The sequence below is a fragment of the Mytilus edulis genome, chromosome 8 (genome assembly GCF_963676685.1).
Source record: "Mytilus edulis chromosome 8, xbMytEdul2.2, whole genome shotgun sequence".
NCBI classification, from domain to species: domain Eukaryota; kingdom Metazoa; phylum Mollusca; class Bivalvia; order Mytilida; family Mytilidae; genus Mytilus; species Mytilus edulis.
This window is the reverse complement of record NC_092351.1, coordinates 3,849,427-3,877,127: the sequence shown is the minus strand read 5'-3', so window position 1 is coordinate 3,877,127 and position 27,701 is coordinate 3,849,427. Positions and strand designations below refer to the sequence as shown.

The window sequence follows — 27,701 nt, the reverse complement described above, 5'->3', positions numbered from 1 at the left end:
GTCCGTAAGATAAAAAAAAAAACAAAAAAAAAAAACATTCATACACTTTCCCGCTTAAAAATCAAATTGTCACATTCCAAGTGAAGTGACCGATCTGTTATCACTAGCTAAACAGATAGCACTATCTAATTCTTTTATCACCACGATGACAACGAGGTCTAGTGTTTGACTGGGAAATGGCCATGGAAATACAAATTTATTTGCCTAGGATTGTTTTTGCATTTGTTTTATTTTTATCAAGTAAGTTATATGTTTTATTTTCTCATTCTGCACATTTGAAGGTCATATTTGAAGAGGGTACAGAAATATTTAACTATGATATCATAGATAGTATGTAAACATACTCATCCTAATCTATGAATCCGTGTACCATACATAATTAATTATTGTCAGCAATTTGTTGTGTTCGAGTTTTAAAGGCACATGGTTAGCCGGATGTACTGCCAATGCAAAGAGATAATGCATTCCAACTGGCAGTGCATAATTCAGAAACAAATAAATACTTTAATATAATTATTGTACAATTAAAATTATTTCACAGGTCATAATGTTATTAACATTTCGCATAAAAGTCGCAAAAAGTCTAAAAGTTATATGAAACATATTTAAAAGGGTTAAATGCTGAAATAGAATACAACTTTCAAATTGATTGTCCGTTTGGAATTCTCGCCTCGTTTTAATTATACCAATCATGAATACTAGTAGGTTTCCAACAATAATTGACCATACAAAACTGGCAATAAATTATTCGAAGTTTAAGTAGTTCACACATTATTACAAATACTAAACGAAGACCAAATATAAAGAAGATGTGGTATGATTGCCAATGAGACAACTGTCCACAAGAGACCAAAATGACACCGAAATTACCAACTATTGGTCACCGTACGGCCTTCGACAATGAGCAAAGCCCATACCACATAGTCCGCTATAAAAGACCTCAACATGACAATGTAAAACAATTCAAACGAGAAAACTAACGGCCTTATTTATATAAAAAAAATGAATGCAAAACAAATATGTACCACATAACAAATGACAACCACTGAATTACCGGCTCCTGGCTTGGGACAGGCACATATACATACATGATGTGGCGGGGGTAACCATGTTAGTGGGATCCCTAAAAACTAAGAAGTTCACAAACTGCTATACAGATATACTTCTATAAATAGCGTGAATTAAAATCTTTGGATGGATATTTTGGACTCCTATTAGGGGCTGCATGGTTTTTATGAAAAACGGGTCTTGATATTATTTAACAACGTTAGTTGTGACAAATTATAGATAAGCATTATATATTTTTTTTACAGATAAACTTTGATTAAGGTATTCAAACGGAAGAAATTCAAATATGAAATTTATTCAAACTACATGTATTTCTGATTTTTTGTGTGATTGATTACTGTTTACTTAACCTTCAGCGGCAAATATTTCAGTTATGAACACAATCACCGTTTAAGGATGTACTTAGGTGAGGTAATGGAATTTGTGTCAAATGTTCTGACTCCTTTGTTTTTTTTCCATACAATATAATTTAAAATATTTTGCCCCATAACACCCATTTATTTATCCTTTCATATAAGACTTAATCATGTTAATAGATCATAAAGGGTCATTTGCCAAAATGTAAGCAGATTTTTTATTTTCTTTTCTTTTGATTTGAGACCCAAATAAAACCAATGCCAATATAAGGTAAAAGTTGGAGTCAGCTTTTTCCGTCCATAATTTAAAAATGATATTTCTCGAAAAGGAGCTCTATGACCTATCAATATTTTTAGCTTATTTTATTCCTTAACTAATGCTCTTCTGACTTATAGTATCAATTTTAAATTCTTGATTTTTTTTTAATTTCACAAACGCTCACCTAAGTTCATCCTTAACATTAGGTTCGTCCTATAAATAGAGTCTTCCAGGGTGAGCGTCAGAAATTTTTTAACTATGACCGAAAAATAAGATATTGACAAAAATACAAACGTTGCCACCTACGGCCCCTTCAAAGAGTTGTTGTAAGGGTTTGTAATAGCAGAGAGCGTGGCAATATCTCGAAACGAGGCATCGGATTAAATATCACCGTTCTAAAAGGTTAAGCAGACTCTGAATTTTTACATCTCGTTTGGCCAAAAGGAAGTCCAGTTTAGGAAAGAGTTTAATTCCGTTTGGAATAAGACCGAAAGCCACCAAATATCCTTACCCAAGTCACCCTTGATGTTTTGATATTCTTTCTGTTCAAACAAAAACAGAATTTGTATTCGAGAAATAAACTAGAAAGGATTATAAGACAGGCAATACAACCCTTGCCAGAGTAAGCGTCGATCTGACTGTGTGGAATGTATAAATATGCAGCCACGTCTGGTTATAATGGGGAGATTAAATCCGGTGCCTCGTATATGGATAGCGCCACGCTCTCTGTGCGTTAAGAACCATTACACCAATTATATGAGCGGTCCATAAGTCCAGTAGCATTACAAATATCCCGACCTTCATTCAGAATTGGTTCCTGTTACAGGATATTGTGTTATTGTTAATTTGCCTTCGTCTTGAACATTCATGTAATATTTTTCCTGTCCAGCTTTGGCTATACTTGATCATACTTTGTGTCGTTTATGATTTACAACTTTTTAAACAAGCTTTTACATTTTCAAATGTTTTGCCTCGAGCAGCAATAAAGAGACATTCATTGTCGAATGCGCATCTGTGGGTTGCAGTAAAGTTGGTACTTGTTAATGTTTTCACAGTTTGTGCTGGTCGACACACAGTGCATAAGGTACATTTCAATAAACGGTTGATATGACGTTTAGCAATGCTGGTCACCGACATCACGTCCAGTTGGAAAGCAAGTCCTTGGAAACGTCCGTTGTCGTCAAGCTTTATCAGCAACAATAGCAGGGGGAATTAATTAGGTGGCGCTACGGTCGTCCGTAACGTCAAAAAGTCCGCCAAATCAATCGGCTAAAAGATTGACGTTTAAAGTATTTTTTGCAACTTGTCATGCTTTTATTACAATTAAATTTTAAAATTTGTAGGTTTTGTGACCAATATAATTTCTTTACGACATACAAACATTACAAAAAATAGCTTGTTATTGCTATTCCCTTATCCTGTCCGTTCTAAAAAAAAATAGCCATCTTTTTTGTTCGCCAAAAAAAATCGATTTTTCCTAATTTGACGTTTGCGTATCCAAATACAGAAAAGAACGGTTATAATCTTAAATGAAACCGGGAAATCTATTTCAAATTTATGCACTGTTTTGAAGCCATCATTTTTTACTTTTATACATCAATTTTAGTGACCACCAGCCATGTCAATTTTTATCTGGTTTTAGCTACGTTTCTACTTTAAAACAGTAAAGTTTAGCTTCTTTTCATTGTACCTGTTTCAAAGTGCTCTAAAATACTGATTTTATTAAAGACATGAATGAAATTTTGATTAAAAGTTGTGGATTTTCACAATTCCATACGATACTTGTATTTTAAAGTAACTAAAACCCCTTTTGATCCCCTACACAAATTGACGGTGACATTGTTTTCTTTTTTCAACATACGTCATGTAACGTTTATAACAAAATATGTGTCAGGGTCATGTGCATAGTAAAAATTTACACATTGGAGTGAAACAACAAACAAAGATCTTCTTTATTGCGTTTAAAGCTAAACGTCTTGGAAAATTCTGACAGATCTGACAAATTATTGATAGCCTACTGTATGGATGGACAAAAGCACAAAAATAGCAATTGAAAATGCATTGCAAAGAAAATTCTGTAGGAAAATAACATATGAAAAAAGAAAATGAAGGTCAGTTAATAAAATCTTGCTTATATTATTATCTCTTTACTTAGTAAGCTATATTTCCATTCTCAATTTTATAGAAATAAGACCAAAAACTAGCTTATCAAGCCAAGTCAGCCAAACAAGAAGTTTATTCATAGAGATGTGTTCTTACAAAATTGAATTTTTTCAAAAGACAAATTCTTGTCAAATTTAAGCATCTTTGATCATTATTGAAGTAAAATGCACAAAATTTGTCCCACCAGTTTCATTTCATTTCCTATTACTAGTATTCATGTAAAGTATATATACAATACTTTGTTTATAAATATGTAATTATTTAAAGAAGCTGATACAGCAACCTGTTCAAGAGAAGAAGCCCCATTTTTTCCAAAAAGTTTACTTTCATAATCTATAAAATACCCTGAGAAATAAGACAAAGGGCTACTGTGCAAGCTAATCTAATAGTTTAATTTTACAATAATCATGATTCTGAAATTCAAAATTGTGTCACTTTCACTTATAATTTAAAGCATATTTTTTTACAGAACTTCTGTCAATATTTTTGGTATAAAACTTATAAATCCCTTTTTTGTATTTTACTGTTCAACTAAGAAACATAGCCTTGAGTTTAAAGGCTCTCTTAATTTGAAGAAATTTGTTGTGACTCTTGGTCACACTTTATAGAATATAAAATATATATGATCAGTACTATTTATTTAATAATTATATCAATTTTCAGAAAGATTATTGAAATTGTATAAACTATGTTTTATTGCATTAAATATAATCAGAAGTGTTTAAAAAAAAATTCTGCTAGGAATGATTCCACATATAAAAATTACATGTAGTATATTTCATCCGCCAGATCTAATTTCTTTCAATATAGCTAGGTTTTTAATTTTGTAGGTGTCATTATCCACATTTCTGAATTGTTTTTTTTTTTACTGCAGTAATATTTTGTCTTTTAATATTTACATTTAGTCCTTCTCTGAAAAATAGGGGGAAGTATCTCTTCTTTATATTATCATAACATAGTTATAAATCGAGTTTCGTTTATTTTCTTTCTAATTTTTGTAAAGTAAACTCCTTTTTTAATTTTTATGCATTTTGCTGGGTTTTTATTTTTGACTGGTGATATTAAGGGGAGATAACCACTTGCACAAATCGGCATAAAAACCACCGCTTCGGTTTGAAATCAATTTGACGTTTGCGTATCCAACATTCTATTGCCGAGATATTCATATCGAGTGTTTGTCTTAATGAGATGCTTTATCAAATTTAAATTCAGCCCATCATTTTTAGTTTCCTCGTAAATATTTAGATTTTTCGTTCAGGAGACTTCACAATTTTCACCCAAACTCCAAGTTTGCAGATAAAATAAAGAATAAAGGACTTTGATTTGATGTGTGAGCTTTGACGAGAATAAACTATGGATACTCAAGATTAGTTAGGTTAATAAGTTTTTATTACGACAATAGTATTCAGTGAGTTAAAATGAGGTTTGTCTCATCCGGTTTTTTACTGAATTTTCACGGTCACGTGACTCTATTGTTGCGGATAAACTTGGGGTCAAACCGTGACCTGCTTTCCAACTGCGTCATCTGATTCACACCTGAGACATTCTTAATGGGCTTCATTGCTGATGCTTTTCCTTTAATTTTATGTTTTTAATCATGTTCATTACTGTTACATTTTGTCCTTGTGAGGTTCATTAACGTTATAACGTCTAGTCAGTGTCATTATTACCACGTTTTTAATTTGCACCTTGACCAGAATATTTATAATTAATAAGAATGAAATAGAAGTATCGTGATGATCTTTCATAATTTGCATTTTGTTAATCTTCAATTGCGTCAATAGCCGACGAGTTCACCACATTTTCTAAATGATTATTAGGTTAAATTTAGACTGGTATCCTGAGATGAGCACGTATAGGGGAGTTATTAGAGATCTGGCCTTGACCCTGTTTTCTATAAATATGATTGTTTGTTTAGTAAGATTGATTAAAATGTTAGTAATCAATAATCTTTTATTGATCGAATAACATTCATACACTAGTATCGTAATCTCCTGATAATTTTCTGTATATATATACTGCGTGTCAAAATATAGGTATATTCAATTGATTGATAGTTTTAACTTACCCTCCAGTGGCAAATATTTCATGCACATTAAGGACGAATAAAAACACAGTGAATGTTATAGGTTGATTGATTGGTTTAGCTTACACACCAGTGACAAATATTTCATGCACATTTAGGACAAATAAACACAGTAAATATTATAGGTTGATTGATTTTTTTAGATTACACTCCAGTGGCAAATATTTCATGCACATTTAGGACAAATAAACTCAGTAAATGTTATAGGTTGATTGATTGATTAAGCTTATACTCCAGTGGCAAATATTTCATGCACATTAGGACGAATACACACAGTAAATGTTATAGGTTGATTAATTGATTTAGCTTACACTCCAGTGGCAAATATTTCATTCAAATTTAGAACCAATAAACACAGTTAATTTTATTGGTTGATTGATTGGTTTAGATTACACTCCAGTGGCAAATGTTTCATAAACATTTAGGACAAATAAACACAGTAAATGTTATAGGATGATCGATTGATTAAGCTTATACTCCAGTGGCAAATATTTCATGCAAATTTAGAACCAATAAACACAGTTGATTTTATTGGTGGATTGATTGGTTTAGATTACACTCCAGTGGCAAATATTTCATTCACATTTAGGACAAATAAACACAGTAAATGGTATAGATTGATTGATTGGTTTAGCTTACACTCCAGTGGTTGTCCTTGATCTTGACCCCCCTCCCTTCTTTATATGCCTGTACCAAGTAAGAAGCCTCTATGTCAGTGGTTGTCGATGATCTTGACCCCCTTCTTTATATGCCTGTATCAAGTAGGAAGCCTCTATGTCAGTGGTTGTCGTTGATCTTGACCCCCCTTCCTTCTTTATATGCCTGTACCAAGTAAGAAGCCTCTATGTCAGTGGTTGTCGTTGATCTTGACCCCCTTATTTATATGCCTGTACCAAGTAAGAAGCCTCTATGTCAGTGGTTGTCGTTGATCTTGACCCCCTCCCATCTTTATATGCCTGTACCAAGTAAGAAGCCTCTATGTCAGTGATTGTCTTTGATCTTGACCCCCTTCTTTATATGCCTGTACCAAGTAAGAAGCCTGTATTTCAGTGGTTGTCGTTGATCTTGACCCCCCTCCCTTCTTTATATGCCTGTACCAAGTAAGAAGCCTGTATTTCAGTGGTTGTCGTTGATCTTGACCCCCTCCCTTCTTTATATGCCTGTACCAAGTAAGAAGCCTCTATGTCATTGGTTGTCGTTGATCTTGACCCCCCTCCCTTCTTTATATGCCTGTACCAAGTAAGAAACTTGTGTTTCAGCGATTATCGTTGATCTTGTTGTCATTCTTGTTTTGTATTTATTATTTTTATGATAAATCAGGCAGTTGGTTTTCTCCATTACGTCACACGTTTGCATGTCGTGTTTTCTTAAATAAAAATAAGAAGATGTGGTATGAGTACCAATGAGACAACTCCGTCCAAATCACAATATGTCAAAAGTAGAGAAAAGTAAGTATGTTTTTCTTTGTTGTGATGTTATGCTATTGTTTCAGAAAAAGGGAGAAGGTTTGGATCCATTAAAACGTTTAATCCCGCTGCAAATGTTTGCACCTGTCCTAAGTCAGGAATCTGATGTACAGTAGTTGTCGTTTGTTTATGTAATATATACGTGTTTCTCGTTTCTCGTTTTGTTTATATAGATTAGACCGTTGGTTTTCCCGTTTGAATGGTTTTACACTAGTAATTTTGGGGCCCTTTATAGCTTGTTGTTCGGTGTGAGCTAAGGCTCCGTGTTGAAGGCCGTACTTTAACCTATAATGGTTTACTTTTTAAATTGTTATTTGTATGGAGAGTTGTCTCATTGGCACTCACACCACATCTTCCTATATCTAATTAATATGTCAAAATACGACCTTCAAAACGGAGCTTTTAACTAAAACATTTCAAACGAAAAAACCAACGGTCTAATCTACATAAAGAAAAATGTGAAACAAAGAAACAATAATGATCCACATCAACAAACGACAACCACTAAATAAGAGGTTCCTGTCTTATGACAGGGTGCACACTGCAGCTTACCAAACGGTCTAGAGTTTGCAGCTCATTGCTGATGGCGACCTGAGATTTTATATCCTCGTTATTTGGTCACTTGTCTCACTGGACCATATCTGCTCTACGACCAGGTAAAATATAATGTTGAGTACATTTATTGCATATAATACGTTGAGTCGTTATTTGGTCTGTCGTTAGGGTGATTCATTATTTTATTTAACCTCTTTTGTCAATGCACTTTTAATCAGAATTGCAATACGCGGATAAACGTATATAACCAGTTAAATAAATGTGTGTGTTGATGATAATATTACTTCTATTTCAGTTTCAAAAGGCGATGAAGACATATTTCCACAAACTGGCCAGCGTGTGACTAGATATGAAGACAACACAAACCACGAGGTCATAATTCCGTCTAACGTCAACTTTACGTTCATGGGAACTATTTACACAAAACTCTATGTATGTAACATTACTATACCTTTTAGAAGGAGATACATGTACCGTTACGGTAAATACTTTATATAGATAAAGGCAGATGTGGTGTGAGTGCCAATGAGACAACTCTCCATCCAAATAACAATTTAAAAAAGTAAACCATTATAGGTTAAAGTATGGCCTTCAACACGGAGCCTTGGCTCACACCGAACAACAAGCTATAAAGGGCCCCAAAATTACTAGTATAAAACCATTCAAACGGGAAAACCAACGGTCTAATCTATATAAACAAAACGAGAAACGAGAAACACGTATATTACATAAACAAACGACAACTACTGTACATCAGATTCCTGACTTAGGACAGGTGCAAATATATGTCCTATTCTGTCACATTAGGAGTATTCTTAATAATATTGATACAACACAAGACTATGTAACATGATTTCATCCGAAAAGAGGCAATTTCAGGGTTACACCAGGATGTTCTGTTTTTTGTATACCTCTCCGAGAAAAAAGACGGACAAAGAAAAACAAAAACGAACATCATGATGGTCAGAACAGACTGATTTAGTACTGCCACTAATCATTTTGCTAATTGTGGTTAGGTTATATCCTTACTATATCTGAGCAAAACCTATCCTGTTTGCCCATATAACAGCAAAATAAAGAAAATGGGTTATCCATCCATGACAAAAAGTCAATACATGCACAGTAGTGAGACCTTCAACACGGATCATTAAAATAGTATTACCTCACTCAAGTTTAAGCGGAATTCTTTGCAAATTTTTTTGAATGTGATACCACTATATATAAATCCGGGCTCGTATAGACAATATTGCTTATAACTGAATATACTCTAAAACTTGACCTTGCAGTAACCTCATTTTAGACATAATAAATGTATACCTCGAATTTCAACACAGCTGTCATCTTAATAACACAATCTATGACAAATGAGACTTTTAAACTTTGTAATTATAATCATTCTAAAAGAAAGGCAGCAATTTCCCTCGCATAAGGATTATACATTTCTCAACTAATTTGAAATGAAAGAGCTTTGTTTCAGTAACAAAACCATGAACAAGGGTTTTGTCAAAGAACGTCTCGTCCTTTTTTTTTGAAAAAAAATCATTGTTAAGTACCGAGACTAATAAATAATATACAGTGTTTACTTCACAAATCATAGAGGATATTCTTGTAGTGCTGAAGATCTGTATAATTATATTTGATTTACAGTTACTTTTTTAGATGACCTCATTTTGATTGTATGGCCCTTGATGCGACTCTGTTTTTGTGAATTCAGCTTTCGGGTTTTGGTTTTTGGCGTTTTCGATACAAACGCGCTCAGAGGTGCAACTGGGACGCATTAGGTTTTTTAATGTTTTCATGGTGTTTTGAACAGGTCATATACCCTTCCATTCATATTTTTGAGTTCGGAATTTCATTACTTTTTTTTCGATACATGTACAATGTAACATGGGAAAATAGAAAAGCTAAAACGTTACTGAATCTTGATTTTCTCGCTTGACCCAATACGACAAACGTGAGAAAAGCAATCGAGTTGAGATGATCAATGATAATCTGTTTATCGCTATTTTACCTATGACGACGTTGTTAATTTCATTGATAACGGCACGTGCGGCCTTAGTTTCTAGCGATTATTTTTCATATTACTCTTCTGCGCTGAGAAACTTCAAAGGAAATCTGTGAGAAAGATCATCGGACATTTTCTGTAGAACGGAAATCAACCTGGAACACATGACAATAAAATGGACGTACAAATACAGCCAACAAACGCCATTACGAACAACAAATAGTCCAGACAGCCTGATTTTGTACATAATCAAACGTGTTTGGGTTCATCTTGGTACATGTATACGTCCAAATCTCCTAATTTAGCCAGTCATGAATTCAAAACAAAATATATAGCGATACTTTATACTTTAAAATGGATAAACATTGAAATTACTTTGTTCATATTTTTATGAATCTATTTAAATGCAGGTATCTAAAGATGGTCTTGTTGGATTTGTACCAGGGACTCTTCACCAAACAGAAATATTTACTGACACTCTTACCCAAGCAGACCCAGCTTTTGTTGCACCATATTATTTTCCTGCACAAGACATTGGTTCAAAAATAAATGGGAAGCCGTACACTGGTCAGGTTTTGTACAGAGAAGGACCTGATATACCTGCAGGGGAGTTATCAAACTACTCCTCTGTCATTCAGGAATCTATGGTGGGATTAGAATACCAGTTCGAGGCTTCTTATGCTTTGGTGGTCACGTGGAAGGAAGTCATATCTAAAACCTCCGTTCTGAACAGTTGTAATCCCTGCAAGGTAAGTTACTAACTCTGCTCTTTACCCAATATGTGTACTACTTGTCATACTCATAAATTAACACGGAGTCACACAATTGTCTTTTTAAAGTGACCGACTTTAAATATTTTGCAAAAAGACATATTTTTTAGGCAGTACAAACTGTTTCATGTCAACTCACAGCAAATCAAACTCAGTCTGATGTTTATATTTTTCAGGATATGACAATAATTTTGTTTCTTAAGTACTAAGTGCATCACACAAATTGATAAAAATGAGGTTGCAGAAAGATGGATATGAATTTTTACCAGTAGGTTCTGATTAAAAAGAAGCATTGACCTACTACCCAGGAGTTTTCTTTTGCAAACATGTATAAAATTATAAGCGAATGCGTTATACAAAAGTTTTAATCTCAAAATCAGTTCGATCATGTGGTTATCGTTGTGTTTTGTAAACTGTTGTTCTACTTTTGATCCATTGTGTTTTCGCCATGGCGTTGACAGAATACCAGGTATTTGGGACATATGAGTTTAAATGTCCCTTTCGTGTCTTTCATCTCGCTTTGAGACCCTTTGATATTTTTGTTTTTAATTTTCAAAAATGATTTAGAAAAAGATAACGCAATAAAATCAATCTTTAATAATTAAATCGAAGCGAATATCTTATTTTTTAGATGAACAACGCCGGTGTTTTGAAAGAGCTTATTCGTTTCTTGATACTTCATTCAATTATATAAAATATATATGATATTTGACTTTTATCTTAAATCCAATTGACCAACTACGAGTTTCTATTTTATGGTCAAAGGAACAATCGGTTCTTACTGTATAATAATAAAAAAAAAAATCATTGTGACATTGGAAATTTGAGAGAAAAGAAAAATCATAAATTTATTGAATTTAAAAAAAAAAACGATCCAAATGGAAAGTCAACCAACGGATAACAACTGTCATATTCCTGACTTGGTACATTGAATTCACTGTGCAGTGTACCTTATTTCATATTATAGAGGATGTAGTTGATAAGTAAATGCATGATTTTTGTTTCAGAATAACACATTTCAATTAGCAATGCTAACGGATGGTACTTCCAGTTTTGTTATATTTAATTATGTGAAGATGGACATTACAACAGACAGGTTTACTCAGGTGAGAAATAACACCATTACGTTAATAGACTAGATATAAATATATTGACTTAATGATGTCTTTAGACCAAATCCATTGGTTGTTGGATGCCTACTGATTGATATTTTGGTCTTATATGCATGACTTTTGTATTATTTGTTTTTGAATTTGAACAAGCTGTTATTAATTGCTAGTTCTTTCAGATATGTACTAAGTGGTTTTTTTTTATTGTTGTGATGCATACGTACCCTGCCGCGTCCACAATGTGTTTTGGTAGATGTATTTATAGTTGTATCGATATGATGAGTTAAGCCTATGTCAACTGATTTGTATAGTTTTTTTTCAAATGTTGTACTGTAACACCACTGTCCCAGGTTGGTGAGTGTAGGAGCTCTCCAACTAGTTTAACCCTGAAACATTCAATTGTATGTGCCTGTCCCAAACTAGGAGTCTTTAATTTCAGTTTGTCGTTTGTTTCTGTGTAATATATATGTTTTTCGTTCATTATTTGTACATAAATAAGACTGTTACGGTTTTCTCGTTTGAATTTTTATACGTTTGTCATTTCGGGACCAGTTAAAGCTGAATGTGCGGTATGGGCATTGCTCACTGGCTGAAGGAAGTATGTGAAAGATTTTAAGGAATTTATGGAAAGGAAATCCCTGACATAATAGTTTACCAATAATACATCGATTACGTGCATTACAATTTCTAAACTTCATAGCTGACATGGACATAGAGAACGACTTGTGAAATATAAACACCGTAAGATAGTGCCAAACGAACATCGCCATAAAAAAAAAGAAATTCACAATAATGAACGAAAAATCGTCATTTTGTCGTTAATTTTAAGCGTGGAGTTTACCGTGTAAAACTAAAGTTTCTCAATTGAGGAAAGCACAGAAATTACCCGGCGTTTACATTTGATTTGTTTGACAAAAATAATCATCAGATAACGGTAAGTGTTGTTGACATTATCAGTTAAATTCAGTTGACTTTAGTCATAAACTGTGATTCATAACAGTAAAATAAACACGCGCAATGAGTGCCAACTGGAATACCTACAATCTGTCGATAAAGTTGTTTCCAATACGTACATGGAAATTATCAAGGAGAACATTAACTTCAATCTTCAAAAAACTTCAATCATCTCATCACAACTCCAGTAAGTATCTAGCATATTTACCGTTTTCATTAGAAACAAATGCTTTACATCAGTTGCATCAAATACATGTGTCGGTCATTTTATGATTCGGGTATTTTGATTACTGTTATGTTTTTCTTTCTTTTTCATATACTTTTTTTGCTTATATGTATCCTGTAGTAGTAAGGGAGCGAAAGACGTGCTGATTTTCATATGGTTTAGTATTAATACCTGTTACAATTAACACAAAAAGAATGACATATGATAGAAGTAGACAACACACTTTTGATTTTCTTTTGTAGTCCGGTTTTAATGCTGGCGAGGGAAGAGGATACACAACCGCCTTAAATGCTGTACAATTGAAATATGCCAAGAGTTATCAAGGAAGTGATACAAAGGGGAGGTATATCTATAGAATAGACGGAGAACACATACAACATGGGGGATGCTCTGACGTTAATCGGGGAGGTAATGTATTCATTTTGTTTTAAATATATAGCCTAGTTGACAGGGTGACCTAAACCACTTTCTAGACACATATCAGGCGGGTTTGTCACGATATCTCAGAAGCATGGGTTCAGATCTAGCTTATGTAAGCATCCCTATATAACCCTAGTCACCAGAAGGAGAACGTCTGCAATGAAGTTAATTTTTAAACAAACATGAATTTTTAAATTATGGTAGTGGTTCCAAAAACACAATTTGAATCAAAGTAAATACGGTGTCACAGAATATTTTAGAATTTTATGTCTATTAAATAGCTATACAGTTTGCAATAAGTAACTGCTTAGCTGTTGGTATTTAGCTTTCTATTTTTCATTTTTATTGAATATGTTCTTTTTTTTTACCAAAGAAATAACTGTTTTTGTTAGATGTATTTCTATTTGTATCCATCTGATGAGTTAAGCATTTTCAACTGATTTTTATAGTACGTTCTTACGTTGCACAGTTAACCACTTTCCAAATTAAGGGAGAGGATTTGGAGCCCGCTATCATGTTTAATGCTGCCACATTCTGTATGTATGTGCCTGTCCCAAGTCATGAGCCTGTTATACAATGGTTGTCGTTTGTTGATGTATTATATATTCTCGTTCATATTTTGTACAGAAATGATGCCGTTAGTTTTCTCGTTTGAATTGTTTTACATAAGTCATTTCGGGGCCTTTTATAGCCGACTATGCGGTATTGTTTTTTGCTCGTTGTTAAAAGCCGTACGGTGACCTATAAGTGTTAATTTCTTTGTCATTTGGTCTCTTTTGGAGAATTGTCTCATTGGCAATTATATCACATCTTCTTCTTTTTAATATCAAACCATGACTTGAAGGTATATTTTGTTTTCGCTCATGCATAACATTTCCCGACATACTTTTTGTTATAAATCAAAACGGGTTTCAATTTGGAAATGAAGACTCCAATTCCAAATTAAACAATATATATAATTTCACCTTTTTTTAATAAATATATTTATATAAATTATGTTATATTTGAAGGTGTCCTTAACATTTATCCAACATTTGCCGGGATGCTAGGTGGTAAAATGCTGGATATATCTGGTCGATGTATGCAATTCAACGATCTCACCACAAATGTTAAGTGTAGATTTGGAGAAGACAACAGTTTGGTCACATATGGTTATAAGATAAATTCTATGAAAGCGCGATGCTCTGTCCCGAGGATGTCTGTACGTGGATGGGTATCTGTAGAAATGTCAGTTAACAACAGACCATATTCACACAAAACTAAAATACTGATAGGTATGTATAATTAGTAAAAAAAAAAACGTTAATTATTTATATAAATAAACAAACAAACTATTAAAAAACTGTTCTACTGTAGGCCCCTGTCATGTCATGTCTTATTGCTATTGTATATTCAATGATAAGTCCTTTTCGATGATGTCAAAATCGACGTCAAAAATGAAGTCAGAAATGTGATTGAATCCAAGAGGATAGATACATTTTTGTACCTTGATCTCACTGTGTCAAAATAGTCCATATTAGTCAACTAAATCATAAACCCTTGGTTAGAGAACTTTCGATTCCAATAACAAAGAAAGACAAACACAACCAAACAGTCACCCCACTATAATATAAAATAAAAGTCGCACAATATTCACCAACTTTATAAATGAAGGGATTAAATCAAACACTTAACAAATGTAACGAAAGAACACACCGATATGGAAAGTAAGAAAATGAAATGGCACACAAAAGGTTATCTAAAAATTACAATCATAGAAAGGCGTATGGAATTATAAAAGGTTGCTCAACCGAGCTGCCTTATATAAAACATTAAGTAAATAAATATAACTGATAAATAAGTTTACAAATAAAATAGGACTGCTTGTCAATGTCTATGTTTTCTTTTTTTAAGCCCTAACGTTTTCGCACCGAACGTTTATCAATACCCTTTAAACTACATACTTTAGAGAGAGTTTCATCTGAGAGCTATAACGATTCGGAGTTTTGTGCCTTTTGGATGTTTAAGCTAACAAACAGGTTGTTTCCTAACAATAAACACTTTTGTAGTTTTACCAACGAATTTTTATTGACTTGTACAGAAATTTGGTTTCTAATTATTGACATATTCATTTAGATCGCCACAAGACACCAGTCTGATATCTGCGGATAGTACATGAGGAATGTATGGTTAATCATTTACAAAGACAGTGACCAATCTTGATGTGAAACCACATTCAGACAAATCACAGTCCTAAGACACCTTTCTTAACCTGACGGACGTTTCTTTGATTAAGGATAGTGTTGGGAACATAATGAAGCACATTAATTTTCTGCTTACCCATTCATCGGGTGTGTATTATATAATATATGTAGGTGTTTTTAGTCACCTATATTTGTTTTACAGTTCATCCTGGCAGAGTATCAAAGGGTGAGAAATTACATTTACCATACATGGGAAAGGGACAGGGATGGAACGAGACTGCCACAACACAGTTGTCATTGCATTGGAACAGTACTTTGCTGACAGACAATGAATATGCAAATGTCAACATTTCTTTGATGGGTTATAAGGAAGATAATAATGGGGTGAGTCATGATAGGTATTGTAGAGGGAATATTGTCAATATCGGATATGTTCCTTATAATTTATGAGTTTGAATGTCGCTCGGGTATCTTTTGTCCCTTTTTGTTAACTTAGGGAACCTATATATGACAATATAGATAACAATATAAATCAGACGATTCCTTGATTTTGTTAATTGAGATTACATTGTTTACAAGATATCGGATCTCCATAAACCTAACTGAGTTTTATAGGTCATTCTAACTCCTCTGTTATGTTTTTGGAAAGTCCAAATATTTCTTATGTTCCGATATCATATTCTAGGTCTTTAAATTGATGTAAATGATGTACAACTCATATTATTGGGCATGTTAATGACCGCACAGGGCATTACACTTCGAATGCTGAATACAGTTTATGACTTTGACATCCTGCTCTTTCAGCTAGATTTTTACCTTCAAGTTGATGTTTTATCTGTTCACTCGAGGATTCGCTGCAAAATGAGGTTATTATCTGAGCAAGATAATACATTATGCCATACGATTGTTTATATATATATATATATGTTAAATTTCTTATATTTCAGATAACGTGGGCAAATCTAAGAAGTATAGGAACTGTTCGAGCATCATCCGGTCAATTTACGTTTCAGACAAATGATATAAATTGTATAGGTTCTGTGTGTGATGAGTATGAAATTGGAATTGTTATGGCTGAACTACAAGATATAAAACAGGCAAAATTCTACAGGTATGAAGCTATTAAATTTACACTGTTCCAAACATTTAATTTTTTTTAGAAATAATAAGGCAAAATGGAACGTGTTGAAGGATTCTTCAATGAGTTACAATCTATTAAACATGTCTTTCGCGATGGTCGAATGATTTGTACCGTCACAGAAATTGTGGCAGCCAAACAGAATTTATCTCTGTGACCAAGTGAGAAATTAGTTTTGCAGTTGTATTTTTGTGACTCACATTTTTTTTTTGTGAAATAAAAAACAATACGTTCTATTTACCTCAAAGAATTTTGCTAGACTACCAATAAAAGTTGCAACCAAGACCTTATTGGATATTTTTAAAATGCTTGTATTACCTTTTTTGTATTTTTCAGATTCATAGTCAGTAAAGTTATAACCCTAGGCTTTTTTGTAAACAACGCCATGGTAATGAATCTGGGTGAGAATTGGCCGAGCCAAAAATGTAAGACTTGGTATGATCAGGACAGACAAGATATGAGTTGGCTGAACAACGTAGTGAGATGTCCATGCACACTGGTACAAGCTCTAAGTGATGTAGGAAATTTTCATGCTGATTTCGGATGTTATCTTTATGATAATAGAACCACTAAATGTAGATTTCACGAGGGATCTGTCCATTGTGTCCGATCTGTTCACCCTTCGTATGTATATATTTTATATGATAAAGTACGGTATTTTCGTATGAAAGACTCTCTACCGAATTAGTAAAACTGAAAATGACGAATGAACAATGTGTGATACTTTATTTCTTGATAGATTGGATTGTTGCTGCCTTATTCTGTTATTATCATTGAAAACAGACAACTCAACTGCCAAAATGAAAATAACAAGAAACAAACTATGACACAGCTTTAAACTAAAAACTAAACTTCTTACAGGAGCCCAACTAAATTTTCAACCTTCAGTGCTCCGGAAGGGATAGCAGCTCTGCAACTTGATATGGCATCCATCATGCTGCTCATTCAAGCACAAATCCGGCAATAAATCTGACAGGATGCCCTTACTTTTGTATGCACTTTGAGAAATTTTAAAATGAAACCCATGATAAAACATTTATAAAACAAGTAGTCCGCGTCAATTAGCTTTTGTATCCTGACATCATATTGTAAAACTGTTTTAACGAAATTGTAACGTTTTCTTTGTTAAACTCTTTTCTAGATATATATAATAACCACATTAAAACTAATTTTGTTATTTCATTAGACAAACTGGGGCTGGAAACCAGTGTTGTTACGATGCCGGCGGTAATCTCAGGTATTCATCTGATAGTTTTCAAGGCAGTACGCCAGATAGAAGCCATGCTGCGGGTGCTTATCCTTATGGTAAAACCGGACTTGTTCCCGACATGTCCCACTGGGTTAAAGATGTTGTGACGTTCTATCAATGTTGTTTGTGGAATGATTACAGGAAATGTGATTATTACATGGACCAGCGGTCAACCCGGGACTGTAAAGGATACAATCCACCAACACCGGGTAAAAACATGTTAACATATTGCTACACATATGGATTGGTTTTTTTCAAGCCAATACAAATCTGTTTCGTCTTTACCATTTATACACTGAAAAACTTTCACATATGTCATTTAAAATAGTCGATTATTCCTATGTCTCAATTGATGCTACACCAACTGATTGTAACGGGTTAAATAAGATCCTTTATCCTCTTTTATGGAATGCCTTACAATATCGAAATAATTTATAAGCTTTATCTTTTTTTATTCATTTACAGCGATGCTGTTTGGTCAAGGTCATATTGAAACTTTTGATGGGATGCATCAACGTATGTGTGGTCATGGCGACTTCCTTTTGATGAAGACTACGTTACCGGATACTAGTGTTGTCACAGTTCAAGGTCGATTTTACGAAAATGTTTTCCCAAAAATTGTTGGTAAGTATATAATTATTAATTATACAAACAAACTCAATATAATGATCCTTCAAGTTTTACAATTAAAGATTCAATTGGAAAATCTATGGCAAATCTTCAATCAATGTTTCAGCTTTCAACTTTAAGTGGAGAACCTTGCATACTCTTCTGGAGCATCTCTGATCATCCCGGTTTTTTATTGGTTTCGTGTTGTTCAGTCTTTTGTTTTCCATGGTGTGTTTTGTATACTGTTATTAGTCTTGTAGTCTGTTTCGGTTTTGTCCATGGCGTTGTCATTTTATTTTCGACTTAAGAGTTTGGATGTTCGTTAGGTTTTCTTCTGCCTCTTTTTTTAATTTCGAATGTTGTTGTTTTCTTTAAATCTGTGATAGTTTCATATCAGTATTATTCACAATAAAAACTTCTACAAATCTATATTTACAGCCTTCAATGAACACATTACCTTTATAGTGAAAAAGTACAATATATGTGTATACGGGTTTACTTTATTATTTCCACTAAGTATTTAAATCATACACATTTGGGGACTAAGTAATTTGTTTTTTGAACATTAGGATCATTTATACCAGATCTAGTTTATGTTATGATTGTTTTGGATGTGGGGAAAAAGTAAAATCCCCACAAATATATAACAAAGGTTAGGTTAGAATTGACACTGCCTATTGACACTACTTTGTGAACGTTAATGAGTTTTGATTATTCCGTTGCTGATCTGTTAGAAGGGGAAACTTTTGACTGTATGTCACATGTGGTCATCGTCCAGTAACATTGTCCAATGTAGAAGATTTCATAAAGTTACATTTTGTAGATATTATACAATCCTTAAGAAATTAGACTTACTCATCTAAGAATAACTTCTGCAAAATAACAATAATAGGCACATTTATCAACGTAAAGTTATTCAAAGAGGATATTTCTTTGTAAAAATAGCTAGAGAGAAATGCAATATTGTAATCTATTCTATTTTTTAATTTTCATAGAAATCAAAATATCTCAATAATAATATATTTTTTTTAACAACTATTATATGTTACTTTTTATGAAGGTGAAACAGGAAATACGTCTGTCATGTTAACCAATGTAGGAATTCGTGTTGTTCTTGGTGGTTCTACTGAGACTGTAGAAATAAGACTAAAATTACCAACTGCAGATAGGAGTGCACGTAAAGTTGACGTCCTGGTTAATCAGCAATATCATTTCTTCGATAATAAACAATCCTACTGGCAGGATTTTAAATGTGAGTATATGTTTAGTGATATCCTTATCTTTGCATCTGTCAAATTATATAAAAGGCCGTGTAGGAATCAAATTTGAAAATAATTTGCGAGCAGACCATCATAGCATTATATGCATTAACGACACTGTCAAATCTTTGAAATGCAATGGCAAAAAAAATCCTGAATGTATTATTATTTGTTGGACCCTGAACACTGATTATTTTTAAATGAAGTTTGTTCGACATTATATACCTGCAATATCGTTATTTATAGCTATGTATATAATTGTATGTTGTTAACATGTTCTATTTAAGTAGGAATGCAAATGACTGCTGTATTTTGTAGTAAACACAAATATTAACTCTGGTGCGGCCTCCTAACAGACAGTAGATAGATTAGCTACTAAATCAGTTACTAAATCTATCACACTGAAATATATGTTTTTAAGTTGTTTTTTAATGTCTGTGTACCGTATTTAATGGTACCCCAAACCTAGCCATATTGAATATAGCCTAAACTTAAAATGCTTACATTGTATAAATAAATGAATTACTAAACATGTGTCTTTTGTCGTTATTATTTAAACTTCTAGCAATTGTATCATCGTTTACCTTTTAAGCTTTTATCGTGGCGAATACAGATGAGACAGGTATGGAATCAAACTTCACTGTTATTCTACAGAATGGACTTGCTATACAAGTAGCTGATTGTGACCGGACATTATGTGTTGTAGTTATAGCACCTCCATCTCTTCAGGTATATAAAACATATTTGTCAAAGTAACGTTACATTTAAAATGTAAATAGAAGAATAGAACATATTCCTTTCTACTATATTTAAAAAATAACATTGGTCAGAATCTGGGAAGTCGTTATTATTGAAAATGTTGTGATTTCGTGTAAAGCTTTTATAAAATGATTTAGGGAATACAAACACGAACCAAGTTATGAAATATTTGTGTATAAAAGACCACAGACTACAACTCTGAATATATCTCACAGTAACAGTTCATTTTAATGTTTTATATATCAAATGTGATATATTTTCAGGGGAAAGTACAAGGTCTTCTAGGAAACTTTAATGGAAATGCTACAGACGACCTACTCAATGTCAATCATACCGTTGCTACACAGATTGATAATCACTCATTGGATGATTTAACGCTTTATAAGCTGTTCAAATACCCATGTAAGTATACGATGAGTAATTTTGTCCTTAAAAATTAAATTGCATATATGCGACTTTATACCGACCGTGCGTTAAACACTTCCATTTGTTTGTTTGCGGCTTTATATAAAACTGTAACCAATAAAAACAATTTCAAGATAGTACTAAAATCATAACATTCGAAGGAAAGTAAGCGCTAAAGAAGTTCTAAACTAAACGAGGCCTGTTTATTAAATTTGTCTATTGTGAATATTATGTATGTTGTTCCGTACCTTTATCATTGCATATTAGCTCATATATACATATATACAATCGTTTATAGGGGCAGCACAAAAAGACGAAAGTGTTCTACCAATGTACGTCGATCCAAGTTACAATCCACCAATTTGTTCAATAGAACAACCCAAAAGACAACCACTACAAGAATGTCACAACAATAAGCCTTGTATGTTTGACTATAGAGCTACTGGTGACAAGGACATAGCAATGAAAACTAAATCAATGTCAATGAGAATCCATGAGCTACGACGTTTCCTAGCTCCAGGTAAATATAAACTCTTTCATCTATAGATATAGAAAAAATAGTTGGCTATAAGTTTGAAAAGCAAAATTTGAGCTGTCATGTAATGTTGTCATGTTAATGTTATATTTAACATTGCCATAAAAGCGGCAGTTTTGGCTAGCCACAAAATCAGGTGCAACCCACCATTTTGTCTTAAAATGTTTTGTACCAAGTCCATGGCCATTGTTGTATTATAGTTCGATTCTGTGTGTGTTCCATTTTTGTGTTGTGTTTGTGTTGTGTCGTTGTTCTCCTCTTATATTTGATATGGTTCCCTCGGTTTTAGTTTGTAACCCGGATTTGCTTTTTTTCTTAAACGATTTATGACTTTTGGACAGCGGTAAACTACTGTTTCCTTTAGCTGACAATCGGGCACAAATTGATTGAGAGAAAACAAATAAAACACATAAAGCTTTAGCAAAATGACGATATTAAAACACAATATCTGTTTCAATTCGCCTTTTTCATGTTCACGAAAAGGATATTGCAAGTATTGGCATGCTACATTTAGGAGATAACTGTATTGTATTTTAAGCTCAGACGACATCAATTGGGGATTTGATGGTCGCAAATTAAGTTTACTGGCGACGCGTTCTCCATTGTAATGAAACTGACAGAAAACAACATTAAAACATGTAATTAAAATCTGTCATATACCGTCTGCGCTTGCGCGTACATCCCATAGCATCAATTGTCAATTGATGCCATGTAAAAAAGTGACGTTATTCAATCAAAATGAACGTTACAAACGTTGTTGCATTAGAATTAACATTCAAAGTGATTTTAGCCACACCATTTGTGTTGTTTGCGTCTTTGTAAGATTTATGTTGTCTCTTTGTAATATTCCCAATTTTCATTCTCAACTTTATTGTTTGAATTGTTTTAGTCGGTTGAATCGTATGGCTGCGATGTATGCTTACACATTTGTGGCTGGAAGGTCCCAAGGTTCGGTATTATTGTCGGGTTAGCCTTTTATGTCTGTTTGTGTTGCTTGTCCATTTTTGTAAATATAACAAACAAAGTACAAACATATGTCATGCAAGTGGAAGTTTAAGCTAGCTATTAAACTGGGTTTAACTCACCGTTTTCCTTTAGAAATGCACGTACATGTACCAAGTGTTTGATTTTGTCAGTTTGTCTAGAGTTCTGCTTTTTAATTAATCGTTATAGTGCATTATTTTTTTAATTAATTCTATCAAAAGAGGGACGAAAGATACCAGAGGGACAGTCAAACTCATAAATCGAAAATAAACTTGACAACGCCATGTGCATGTTTCAGTTCGATTGTATAATGTATGTGCATGGTCCACTTATATATTTGATTACTAGTATATGTTTAAAGACAATCTGCTCATATATACATTTACAATTGGTATAATAGTTATTTTCATCAACTTTTTTAAGTGTTTGTAACTCTTAATGAAAATACCAGGCCTTGCCCAAAAGAGTAAAATTTATGTTAAAAAAGATTGATTACATGGTTGTCAAATAAAAAAGTTAATTTTTTTTTGAAAGTGTTTAGCTAAATTTAGAATATTTGTAAATTGCAGTTAGGACCTGCGGACTACTAAATGTTCCTAAAAGTATTAAGAGTAACATGAATTACTCACTCGGACAGACCGTTACTATAGAAAGTTGTAGACAGGGACATTTACAGGGCGACGACAAAACGTACAGATGTTCACCGACTGGTGAAAATACTCAGACATGGTCTCCTTCGGTTGATGCCAAATGTTCGGGTAATTATTAAAAAAATAGTGTACTATTGTATAAACCAAACATATCTGAGGCATCGTTATAGTAAGTTCTTTTATTAAGGTATCATTGCAAGGAACGAAATATGACAAAAGAATGTATTATTATGAATATTATTTTTAAAAGAATATAAAAAAGTGATTAATCGGTTCTTACTGCTGCAACACTCCTCACACGAAAAAAAATCGCAACAATCATAAGTGTTAAACAGGATTATTATTATTTTATATTAAAATGGAGAGTCATATGAGCTGTATTTTGCTTCGAAGGATTAGTTTTTTCATCTAGAATAATCGTTTTTATGTCACGATAAAATTACCAACTGCGTTCAACAGAGTTATTCAACAGCTTAAAATCCGTCAGAGACACGTTTAATGAAAATAAAGGCAATGCCAAACATTTGTTGTGGAAATATCTTGTTAGCCAGTAGATTTGTTGTATATCTATATCTACACAATGATAGTAAAGGTACTAGTTTAACTGTTCCTTTTTTTATACTGGCACTCTTTGTGTTTATTTAAAAACAAAAACAAAAAGTAACACAGCATATTTTGTAGCAGATTCCTTCGGATGTTGCTACAGTTAGGTGCGTCTAACAACATTCGGGAAAACTCATTCTATTTTGTCTAGTCGGGTTACAATCGGGATTATGTCGTGACAGATTCTGATGTAATGTTCTTTAGATTTTGAGATTTGTTATTGCTGGGGTTTTTTTTTGCTGATTGAGTCCAGATTGAATCCCGAATACGAACCGTCTTTTACGAAACGATCTGGAACAGTCCTGTTATAAAACGAAATTCGTCTGAATCCCGACAATTACAGAACATGATACGACTGAGTCTAGACAAAGCCGTTTGCAACACGGAGCAGCAGACGGTGATAGGATTGCGTTCCGAAAATACCTGATCATCCCAAATATGGCGACAGTTTTTTAAAGGATATCCTCCGTCAGCGTCGGTGCATTGTCTGATCACTGATCTAATGTCTGTTGGATCGCATTCGGCATAATTGGGACGATGTCGGGATAGATTAGGTCGGTTTAACCCCGGGAAAGATGAATATCGGATAAGAAACTGGTTGTGAACGGGATAATCGGGACAAGTTCGGATGGAAACGGCTGAATTCGGACGCTTCCTCAACAATATCTGATTGTTGTCGATATTAAATAAATGTTTTATACAACTTTCAAGTTTAAATTTCCAGCCACGATTTTCAAGAACGTGATCAGACTTTTAACAAATTATTGTCGGGAATGCTCCTAACAAGGACGGCAGTAAATATCGCGAATGTATGACCCCAGCTTTACCCTTCACCAGTTTCTCGGCCTCATACAAAAAAGTTTATATTTTTCTGACATTGACCTAATATTATATATTTACTATGTGTACATGATTTAAACGGGTGTGCGATATTAATTAGTGCAGTGTAAAGGATAGTTAACAAAATGTGGAACAAATTATTATTCAGCAATATGATAAAAATAGTTTTAGGTAGTTATCAGGCCGACTTGTGGGCTCAATGATCATCCTTCTTTAATTTAAACATGATATATGGACAGTATTTAATTGCATTTCAGAAACAGTTGACGAAGCCGATACCGGTATGATAATTGGAATAGTTGTTGCTGCTGTTGTTGCTGTTGTTGTTTTTGTAGTTATTGTTGTTTTAATTAAAACGTTTCGTAGGTCTAGAAGGTGAGTATGCAGTTACCTCAAAGAATTAATGTATGTTGATACAAAGTAAAATCACAAAATACTGAACTCCGAGGAAATTCAAAACAAACAGTCCCTAATCAAATGGCAATATCAAATGATCTGCCTATGAAAACAGGACATACGAATTTTAGAAAATGTTTATAAAACTAAGATTGAAAAGTGGTGATATTTAAAAAAAAAATATAATTGAACTCCAACATTGTTTTATGTGTCTGTCAAGACTCATGTGACATAAACCTTGAGTTGTCGTTCGTCATATCGTTTTGTGATTTAAAGAATTAAGTACTGATTTTTCTTTTTTTATCAACTCACAACGTTTATTTTGTAGAGACGATTTGGAGCTTGGTATTGTTAATAAGACAATGGAAGACTGCATGTTGCAACATGACACTTTCCTTGTCTTTCTTTTCCTAAAATAATTCATATACAAATCTTTTTTTTCATATGTTGATTTAGTTGCAGACGTTACTTTTTATTTTCAGTCGTAGCTATTTCTGTCTGTTCTCGGGTGCCAAATGTGTTGATGATCGTGTATGTGTTATATCATATTTCCAGAAGACACCTTATAATTCGTCTTCAATGGGCATTTGATGATTAAATGTTTCTATATATTTTTAGACTCCGTTTGGCGAGAGAGTAATATACATAAAATACTAATAAATATCACAAAAGATACGTCTGCACGGATGAAAAAATGATTTACGCATGTTTAAATACGTAAAATATAATGCAACACTCTATATGCACGATTAGACTGGAATATTTTATGTATCTTCAATGCATTTAAGTCATTATCAACACGCATGCGTTGCTGCCATTAACTAAGTTCATATTAAAAAATAGAGCTGTAAACTATTCGCTTCCAGAAACGCTGAGAAGGAATACAAAACAGACATAAACTGTGTTAAATAGTTTGTATTTGTATAGTAGATTAACACAATCATTTTTAAAGTTCGATGCACAATAGTTGTTCCTTTCTGGATTAGTGTTGTTGTTCATTAAATTATCGAATCCTTTAAAAATCATCCTGAGAAAGCAGTTGTAAGAGTAATAAACTCATCATAGATGCCAAGATCAAATGTGTGTACGCCAGAACTGCGTTTTGTCGAGGAAAGAGTCATCAGTGACGCTCAATTAACTCAATAGGTTAAAAGTACACATAATTCCGTACAAGGTTTAATGCAAGTAATATTTCGAATATTACTAAAACCATTTTTCTATATTCCCTTTCCCCCTTCTAAATCTTTAGTTAAGTGGTGTCTAGAAGTATGGTTATCGCTAGGTATCCCCCCCCCCCAAACAGCTCTTAAGTGAGGCGTCCAATTGGCGTTCCTGGATACAATAATGCGGATACACGTCCAATCTAGATATATGAATTTCTTTCTTGTTTCATGTAAAATATTATGTTCTATGGAATGTTTAGTTTGAAAATAATGTGTGGGTCTTTTTAACGTATTTCAAAAAATATTTCTTTTTAGTTATGATACTGGTAAAGGACAATACAGATCGCCTTCTAACCCTGTAACAGACGAAAACGTGGAATATAGTGCGAGTTACAGTCGACCACATAAACCAACAAGTGTACCTACTGATGAGGGAAAGAAGTAAAAAGCTAGACAGGAATACAGTTTATAAACATTGTACTCATCATCATGCTAATGGTGTGCTATTGGTTAAAGTTTATTGACTGGATACTAAAATATAGAGATATATGGCAGAGGAATGTCTTTAAATGTAAGCGTGTCTGAGAGTCGATGGAAATTGTTAGTTTTCAGAATTGAGGTGAAACATATTGTATTTTTCTTAGGCAAAAATTGTGTCTGCTTGTGTACAATAGGTCTTCATGTGAAGAATTAAATATCTAATGATACTTTGGAATGTATTGAAACAGAATTCCCAGGGAAACAATGTATTCAACTATCGTTATCAATTATTATATACTATATAACATTATTATTGTAAATGTATATCCATTCTGAATCGTCATATCAAGGATGACAGGGTTGTTTTCTTAAGAACCATTGAATTGTATTAGAAAAATGACAACTAGCATTTTGAGGATTTTATTTTTTCGTTCGGAATTCTGTAAACTTACCTGAATTCACATTTTATTTCGTGTATTGTTGGTTTTTTTTCTTCAAATCACGCATTTAACTTATAAATAGTAATTTGTATTTTCATCGTCCTTTTTATACTTATGATCAGATATGCAAATATTTTATAATTATTTTGCTGAGCCTTTGAACTGGAAGATATGCCAAGTATGTCATATGTTTATTTGCATTAGAACAGAACTTTAGAAATTCGAGTGCTTTTCAAAAATAAATTTTCGTTTAATTAATAATCTTATATATCCGAAATAGGTTTCAAATTATTAGAGTTATCGAGAAAGGCAGCATTAGCAACAAATTTGTATAAACATTATCTCTATACATGATGGTCATGCATTTCATTTCATTATTAATTAAAATCATGTATAAAAATGTAGTTCATTCTTGTTACTAGTATACCATTCTTGCAACCATGCAAGATTGCCTTGCTTAAATATGACAACTACACTTCAGTAGTAATGTACATCGCTTTCTATAATTTAGCTTCTAATAAAGGCAACAGTAGTATACCGCTGTTCAAAACTCATAAATCCAGGGCCAAAA

General features: G+C 33.1%; 1 protein-coding gene across 1 annotated transcript; it reads left to right on the top strand.

Annotated features, from left to right (window-relative positions):
- Nucleotides 1-20: 20 nt before the first annotated feature.
- On the top strand, nt 21-27,532 carry LOC139484629 (sushi domain-containing protein 2-like). The gene is made up of 18 exons (XM_071268451.1): nt 21-240; nt 8,249-8,385; nt 10,369-10,707; nt 11,736-11,834; nt 13,260-13,425; nt 14,448-14,711; nt 15,823-16,004; nt 16,568-16,731; nt 17,095-17,382; nt 17,945-18,216; nt 18,473-18,631; nt 19,677-19,868; nt 20,468-20,604; nt 20,898-21,036; nt 21,338-21,559; nt 23,128-23,316; nt 24,909-25,026; nt 26,526-27,532. The coding sequence occupies exons 1-18, from the start codon at nt 177-179 to the stop codon at nt 26,653-26,655; spliced, it is 3,261 nt and encodes a 1,086-aa protein (XP_071124552.1). The 5' UTR covers nt 21-176; the 3' UTR covers nt 26,656-27,532.
- Nucleotides 27,533-27,701: the final 169 nt, after the last annotated feature.

What these genes read in the sequence shown, in the direction of transcription:
- LOC139484629 (XM_071268451.1), top strand. Translation starts at nt 177, where the DNA reads ATGGCCATGGAAATACAAATTTATTTGCCTAGGATTGTTTTTGCATTT. An exon ending in AAACAGGCAAAATTCTACAG is followed by an intron (nt 16,732 to 17,094) that starts GTATGAAGCTAT and finishes TGTATTTTTCAG; the next exon opens with ATTCATAGTCAGTAAAGTTA. An exon ending in TAGCACCTCCATCTCTTCAG is followed by an intron (nt 20,605 to 20,897) that starts GTATATAAAACA and finishes ATATATTTTCAG; the next exon opens with GGGAAAGTACAAGGTCTTCT.